Source organism: Quercus suber, unplaced genomic scaffold (genome assembly GCF_002906115.3).
Source record: "Quercus suber isolate HL8 unplaced genomic scaffold, Cork oak 2.0 scaffold_136, whole genome shotgun sequence".
Lineage (NCBI taxonomy): Eukaryota > Viridiplantae > Streptophyta > Magnoliopsida > Fagales > Fagaceae > Quercus > Quercus suber.
In genome coordinates, this window is record NW_027069598.1 from 872,719 (window position 1) to 880,906 (window position 8,188).

Below are 8,188 nucleotides of genomic sequence, written 5' to 3' on the forward strand. Positions count from 1 at the left end.
TTGCAGAAAAAGAAAAAAAGAAAACAAGTAAAAAAAGAAAAAAAAAAAAAAAAGAATAGAAGACTATGGAAGAAAAGACTACAAATGTGCTCCTTGCTTCTGGCGCATATGCATCTGCTTCTTTGTTTGTTGAAAAATTGTGGAAAGAGACTGCTATTTGTTTGAAAACTGTGGAAGAAATAACAAAAGGAGAGAGAGAGGCAAAAGCTATATGGGAAAGCTAAAAGAATAGAAGACTTATTATGAGATCTCATGAGTCATGAGTTTTTTTCTTCTCCTTTTATCCAGCACAGCCAACCTATTAAAGTTTATTTATTTATTTTTTTAGTTATATTTTTTTATTATTTTTTTAGATATAATGTTTTAAAATCTTTTAGATAACTAGATAAAATCTAACAAATATCAAATTTATCTTAAATTAAGATATATTTGAATCTCTTTAAGTACTAATTTAGTCAATATTACATAATTTTACTACATGTATTTTAATTATTTTGTATTAAATAATTATAATTTAATTATGACATCATTACAGTTCGACTTTGGTTTAACCTCGGTCCAACCTTAAAACCCTCGAATCTCAGAGCTTGTTTGGTTGAAGATTTCTAATATTGTTGTTTAGTTTTCATTGTTGTAAAAATACGTGTTTGATTGTTATAAAAATACGTGTTAAAAATGTTATTATTGTTTAAACACTAAAAATTGTTGTTTAAACATTGATACCAAACAGCCCTAGAGTTCTTTAAACGATCCAAATTTCAAAACTATGGTTGTAATTAATTGAAAATTTTGAATAAAATTTGCAACCAAAAACCAATTTTCTAAGCACGTTCTCCACATACAAAATTTGACTTGGCTTTGCACTGCTGACGAAATTCAATAACATCTCCAGGTGGAGACCTAGACAAGAAGATGACCCATTGATGATTAATAATAGTGGAATATAGGGAAAAGAGAAAGCCACAGTAAACCATTTTAAAATTGCAGACTTCCCAAAAAAAAAAAAGAAGGTAAATGCGTACGTCGTCTTTTCTTTTCTTTCTTTGGTAGAAAGGGGGAATTTATTTATATATGAGCAAATGCATCAAGTCCATCCACTTGCATATCCATTTGCAAATACGTTGTCTTTCTGTTCTTTCAATAATGGATCAATTCTTTCTTTTTCTTGTTTCTTTTTTTACCCCTAGACAACAGTTAACAGATTGCTGAATCCAGACCCAAGTTCGTGGCCCGGTTGACAAATATGGAATGAGAGAGAGAGAGAGAGAGAGAGAGAGAGTGAGGCTTCATTTCAATGATTAAAGGCCTGCTTGATAGAGAAATTTGAGTAATATTGTTCATATTTTTTTGAAATACATGTAAGTAAAAAAGTGTGAAAATGTGTGTAATATTGTTTAAAAACTGAAAATGTATTGTTTAACTACTCTACCAAATGAAGCCAGAGTTTGCGACGTGTAAAATTTGAAAAATCCATTTTATTAGCCTCTTTAATTGCAAGATATGCTTGGATTTAAGCTTCTAAAATCAGTGTTTTTCACAACTTTATAAGGTTGTAAAAATTATTAATTTTAACAACACCTTTGACAGCTTGGCATCTTTTAACTGCTGTGTCTGTAGTCTTACTGCTGTTGTGACCGATTCCACTGAATAAATAACAACCAGAACACAGACAATGCATAAACAGCGCACCAAGATCAGCTTGTATCAAGTGTTACGAAACAAATTGCTTTTTATACTAATTTCAATAGTTAAATTATTAGAACATGTACATAATCGGGAAAAGAGAAAAGAAAAAAAAGTTAATAAAACCTAGAAACCTCTCTTTCAAACGAGACCAGCTAGCATAGATTGTTAGTGGATCCACAAAACCCCCACCACTTAAGACAGACCATACTGTACAGCTCCTGCATTCCTGTGAACAGCAACAGCTACAGCTACAGCACCAGCTGCACCAAACTGTGACTGTGCCTGCAGCAGTTTTGCATCGATAGTAATTCGATCATTATTTAACTGATCTGCCTTGGCTTGTGGTTGGTAATATAAGTTGGTGTTAACATCCATGGCCATGCTTGAGGCTCGTTTTTCTGGTACATTGCATTGTTGGGATTGGATTTGAGGTTTAGCTTGTGACAATTCCCTGTGTGTCTCCAACCCAGATTTCTCTTGATTCATGATGCGAGTCTTGAAGAACCATTGTGGAGTGACTGCCTGAGGAGTGCTAACTGCATTTCTATCAAATAACCTCGAACCATTGTCATCTTTGATGTCTCTGAAATCCTCAAAAGGTAGAATTGGTCCCACAACTCTCCCTGGTTTCGCTGTGCAGAGCAAAGCCAAAACCAAAAAATAATAAACGCACAATCACATAAGAATCTGAGAATCTAATAACAATTTGAAAATTGCCTAAATAATTATTAGAACGAAATTCACATGTTCATGACATAATATGTGTAATTCCAGATTCATCTGACAATCCCTATATTTAATAATGAGAAACTAATGAACTCAAGGCTTTGAGCTAGCAAACTGACATATGGTATGTACATGAGACGCCATCTCCAATTAAAATTTTCCCATAGGAAATCTGCTGCTTGACAAAGAAAGGAGGCAGAGATGAACAAAAATAGAGAATGACATACATGTTGGAACCCTAGGCGGAGGCCGGGAAACCTTAGATGGATTTCCAGAACACGAATCCATTGCCCTAAAATTTGTTGAAGCCTGCTCCATAATTTTCCGATGCTCATACGAGGTCAAGTTTTGCTGTGTGTTAGGAGGAATTACGTTCGAGTGAACAGTGGACCTGCAAACGAATGAGGTAACCACACTTATCAGCACACACTACAGAAAAAGAGAAGCTTTTGGAATAACATTATGCTCTCTAGTAGTAAAATAATTTAACATTTATACCCTTTCATTATTAACTAAATAAATACACTTGTTCACATTTACGCTTTCCACACCATACTGTAACATTTGTGGGGGCACAACACACAAGGAAATAGATAATTAGACATGTGAGTTCCACACACATAAATCCCCATGAAGTGTGGAGCCTAAAAATACACATGCATATACTGAAATTAGATGTAATTTAAACTATCAGATAATCTTACCGCGGGAGAGACACATGCTTCCTCTCTAAAGGAATAACCGGGGAACTTTTACCACCATTTGCCTCGAGATATGCAAACTGCTTTCTGAACTGGCCTATACCACTGCAGTAAAGAGATGCAATAAGTCATCAAAAAGTATAAAGCAATATTTATTTAGAGGGGGGGAAAGGGGCATGCAAAAGTTCTTTAGTAAGAAGAATTTTAAAACCTAGGATATAGGAAATTTGTGCCTTCATTTCCATTCATGTAGTCTTTAAGCAGCTGAGGATGGTATTCTAGTATCTCTCGGTATATTAGTTCTCTAATGTCCTCCTTTGTCACCCTTCGCCTCTCAAACTCAAACTCCAACTTTGAGATAGGCTGAAAAGACGGTTCTCTCTCAACTTTGGAAAGTCCCTTAAAGTAAGGATCAGCCAGTGCCTGAGGGGGAAAAGTGTGAAAGGTTACAGACAGAATTATATTTTGGGGATAAAATCATTAAGAGGCTCTATAGATCTGCTAGCAAAGTGAATCTCAAAGATAAGATTAAAATAACAAGAATATATGAAGAATACAGACCTCTTCAGCGGTTGGCCGATCCTTTGGATCAAATGCTAATAATCTTTGCAGCAGGGGGAGTGCTCGAGGATCTGCATTTGGAAATTTCTGTTCAAAGAGCACAGGTGGTTTTTTCCTCAATTCTGTCAAATATTTTCGTGCCCTCTCATTTCGAACCTGCATTCATTTAATACACATTATATATCAAGAGCTTAGACAACCAGTGGTCTGATACCATAATTTGAAGGAGAAGAGAGAGTGGTATATTACTGCTGAAACAGTTTCTGGGGAAGGCGTCCCAAGAAGATCAGTGATCAAATCTAACTGATGAATAATACTTTTACCAGGAAATAATGGCTTCCCTGTCAGTACCTCGGCAAAAATGCATCCAATACTCCATATATCAATTGCAGGGGTATACTGCAAAAAAGTGTTAAAAGGAGTAAGATAACAAATTATTGTGACAAACTTATGAAAGTTGACAATGCAATTGAACTGCTTCAGAGAAACAGACATAACCTGACACAATTACCTGAATGACAGATATTTCAACTTCCATGACAGTTCAAAAGTCCCCCCTGAACAAGAATTATTATAATCTAGGCATTACTGCTTACTACAAGTGCTCAGGACACATTCCAAAAATGCAAAATGCTCAATATGTCATACCTATTTTGTTGTGAGTAGAGGATAAACTACCTACAGACACTGAACGGGATGGGATAAAGAAAAAGAACCAATGCACTATGTCGCATATATCAAAACTTCATGCCATAAGGCCATAACATCAAAAGAAAATTAATTTCTCAGATGGTTTTCAAAGAAAAATCCAACATATAACCACATATTTAAGTCTCTAATATAACTGTTCACAATAAAATAGGTGCATAGTTATTAGTGTGAAAAAAATCGCTTCTTAATGCATACTAACAACCTAAAAACTATTCTATGATGCCTATGTAAAATGCTTTACTAAATAATGCTAAGCAGAAAATACAGATGTCAACGAATGAACTTACCGAGGCCGCCCGCCCCCGCGCCGGGGGGGGGGGGGGGGATGGGGGTGTTTGAATCATGATGAAATGATGCCAATATATATGAAAAAAATTTAAAAGATGAAGCCATGGACCATGCTCCTACAATGTTGTCATTTGATCAGAATAAGGATTAGCTGAAAATCAAAGGCAAGTCATTTACCTTAGCAAAGAATGATCCGCACAATTCTGGAGCCCTATACCATCTTGTAGCAACATAATCCTGCAGGGAATAAAGAAAAACCATAAAAGATAATGATTCACTCACACAAAATATTAATTATGTCAGAACACTGTAAAACCCACTTAAAGGAGTTAAGGAAACAACTTACTGTCCAAAATATTGATGTTGGCATGTCACTAAATGCAACTCTTGCTAGTCCAAAGTCACAAACTTTGAGTTTGCAATTTGCGTTTGCCAATATATTCTTCGGCTTAAGATCTCGATGATACACATTTGCTGCAACCAATCAACTTATCAAATCATGTCAATGCCCCACAATCAATTCAAGAGTTGTATTATAGAAACAAAAAAAGGGGAAAAAAAAGTTTATGCATGATAGATGAAAATGAAGATGAGATTCTGCTACTAAAAAAGATAAAAAATTACTGCCACAAGTATTATAATGAAAAAAAAAAAAAAAAAAGAAGCAATTTGCAAAAACAAGGTGACACACATGAAAGAAAATGACCTGTATGCATATATTTCAACGCACGTAGCATCTGATAAAGAAAAAACTGATGATGTTCATGGGTCAAGTCATCATTAGCTTTAATGACTTGATGAAGATCAGACGCCATTAGCTCAAAGACAACGTAAATGTCTTTGAACTCCCTTTTTGATGGTGGCAACATGATGCGCTTAATTTCAACAATATCAGGATGTCGTAAAAGCCTGAGCAACTTGACTTCACGCAGGATCCGTATGGAATCAGATATATGCTCAAAAACATCATGTATTTTCTTTATTGCTACTTTTTCCCCAGTGTGTGTGTCCGTTGCTGCACAAACAACTCCATAGCTTCCCTTCCCTATCACTTCAAGAATTTTATATCTATTTGCATCGCCATAATCGGTGAAAAAATCCATGTGCTGCTGACAAATGAAAAAGATAAAAGTCAGTCAAATTAAGCAACCTCAAATATTAATTAAAATAAACAGATCAGAACCCTAATAATGAATGGGAAGAAAAAAAAAAAAAAAACCTTGTTTGTTTGGGTGCATATATATTGAATTGAATTGAATTGAATTGATGAGGTTTAGGGATAGGGATAGGGATAGTTATCTGAATGAATATGAAGGAGAGTTGCGAGTTAGGGTATTGAGAAGAAGAAACAGATAGCTAACCGCAGCATTTGCCCCGCACCAACGAGAGAATCTCACTTCTCACATAATATTCATTCTCATCCAACTCTCTCTAATTCCAATTTCCAAACCCTCGCCCTCGCTATTATTTGGGGATTTATTTTGACACTCTTTTCTAAATTATATATAAAAAAAGGAATGGCCGCGTGCTTTATATATTGTCCTTCTTTCCTTATCCACTTTTAAATTCATTTATTTCTAGATTTCAATTTCAAATAATAAAAACAAAAATACAAATATACTGCTGGCGGTACTGGTGGCTGCTTTCGCAAATGTCTTCCTTCTTTGCCTAAATTGGTGTCAATCTCTTTGTCAATACCATTTTGGTGAGGGAGTCAATTATGTTTAAAAAATAATAATACTATAAAGTTTTGATATAATTTGAGAGATTATTTTATATATAGTTATATATAAAACATAATAGAACTTTAACCTATAATGTATGCTCTATGATGATTATTCTTTATCCTCTAGTCCAAAACATAAATTGGTTTATAATATAAGCAAAGTTTGAACTCATAATCTCTTATTGACTTTACTAATTAAGAGATTTTTCTAGTTGAGGTGAATTATGGTATTGATTAATTGGTTAATATATTAATAAATAAATAAATAAAACTAATTTAGATAAACTCAAAACACATATGCATTATTACACATATATTTATGTAATTAAAATGTTATATATATATATATATATAAACCCCTATAGTTTTATTCTTGCGACAAATTAAATCTTATAATTTTAAGTGTGCCACTATAAACCCCATATTTTCATTGCATTTGTGCCAAAACAAAGCCCCACTTAACGTCTCAAATATTTCATAATTTCCAAGAATTTTGCACAATAATTAAAATGTTGGCTTTAAAGTAGCACATAAGAAAGTATGATTTTAACATACAAATATATGAATTTTTTTTTTGGGACTTCCCCCCCCCCCCCAAAAAAATACATCTTAATTTCTAATATTAGAGTGTGTCATAACTCATTATTATTTTGTATATAAATATTGTCGATGACGTTTTTGTGACAAAGGCCAAAATGATAGAACATGCCCATAACTCCCTTGGGGTTGTTTAAAGTGTGATTAAATGGAGAGATTTAAACCCAAAATTCCAATATTATGAGATGGAAAATATGCATAATACACTAGGTCTGAAACTGTTTTGCACATAAAGCAAGAAGAGGATTTGAGAAAGGCGGTGAGGGAGAGAGAGAAGACTCCTTGGTACCATTATTTTCACTCTTGAGCAAAGACAGAACTAGGATTTGGAGTTAGGAAGGCAGCTCTGTTATTGGCTATGTGCGGTGGCTCTGACCTCTGACTCTACTGCTACTTAGCCACATGAGGGATTTTTTATTTTTTTATTTTTATTTTTGGTGTGAGTGACTTTGATGCTGCTACTGGGTACTAGGTAAGAACAAAATAATTTTATTTAAAATTTTTTTAAATGACCAAGTTGTTTGTTTTCGATAAAATTGGTTGATTGGACTTAATATTTATTATTGGTAATTTTTGTTGTTGTGCTAATTTTTTAGGCTTGTATATTTTGTTTTACATTTTAAATCTATAGATTTTTTTTTAATGGTATTTACAAGGAGGACTACAAATTTTTTAGAATTGCTGAAGTAGTGAGTGGTTATTGGTAAGTAAAAAAGTAGTGTAAGTGGTGGGTCAAGTGCAAACCAATATGAATTTGCTACCTCAACAGTTTGTAAAAATGTTATAGAAAAGTTTGTGATAATAACATTACACTTAAAATAATTAATGATATTATTAAAGGGGGCAAAGTGTAACTTTATAGAACAAAAATGCTAAAATTAATACTGAGTATATACTAATATTTTTTATAAAAAATATTTTTTCGGTAAGCGGCGGGGGGGGGGGGGGTGGGGTCATTGCCCCCCACAGCAAAGCATGCATTTGTCCCTGCTCTTAAGCATCAAAATCGTGTTGCTCTTTCATGGCTATATGAGCTTTTGTTCTAAAGTTTCAGCTTTAAGGGTAAAATATGACTTCTGTTTTTCAATTGATCAAGGGGGTTTTCTATTAAGTCTTGGGTGTGCTTAATGACTAGATTTTGGATAATGGCTAAAGATTTGGACCACCAAGATGCTAAAATGATGTTTTGGTG

At 33.9% G+C, this 8,188-nt stretch overlaps 1 protein-coding gene across 4 annotated transcripts; it reads right to left on the bottom strand.

The window, feature by feature from the left end:
• Window positions 1–1,709: 1,709 nt before the first annotated feature.
• LOC112000342 (mitogen-activated protein kinase 19) lies at window positions 1,710–6,184 on the bottom strand. Of its 4 annotated transcripts, none has more exons than XM_024032455.2 (10): window positions 6,035–6,184; window positions 5,380–5,779; window positions 5,020–5,147; window positions 4,851–4,910; window positions 3,924–4,073; window positions 3,675–3,830; window positions 3,325–3,536; window positions 3,117–3,218; window positions 2,640–2,803; window positions 1,710–2,318 (listed from the first exon to the last, which is right to left on the bottom strand). In XM_024032455.2, the coding sequence occupies exons 2-10, from the start codon at window positions 5,774–5,776 to the stop codon at window positions 1,879–1,881; spliced, it is 1,809 nt and encodes a 602-aa protein (XP_023888223.1). In that variant the 5' UTR covers window positions 5,777–5,779; window positions 6,035–6,184; the 3' UTR covers window positions 1,710–1,878. The 4 variants fall into 4 exon arrangements, with proteins under 4 accessions (XP_023888223.1, XP_023888224.1, XP_023888221.1 ...); XM_024032456.2 differs by having other exon boundaries at window positions 5,380–5,782; XM_024032453.2 differs by having other exon boundaries at window positions 5,893–6,184.
• Between the last annotated feature and the right edge of the window lie 2,004 nt (window positions 6,185–8,188).

Excerpts from the sequence above, each read along its gene's own strand:
- LOC112000342 (XM_024032455.2), bottom strand. The coding sequence starts at position 5,776 with ATGGATTTTTTCACCGATTATGGCGATGCAAATAGATATAAAATTCTT. Across the intron at positions 5,148-5,379 it reads GTTGAAATATATGCATACAG|CAAATGTGTATCATCGAGAT; the intron begins GTCATTTTCTTT and ends GATTGGTTGCAG. Across the intron at positions 3,831-3,923 it reads CCCCAGAAACTGTTTCAGCA|GTTCGAAATGAGAGGGCACG; the intron begins GTAATATACCAC and ends AAATGAATGCAG.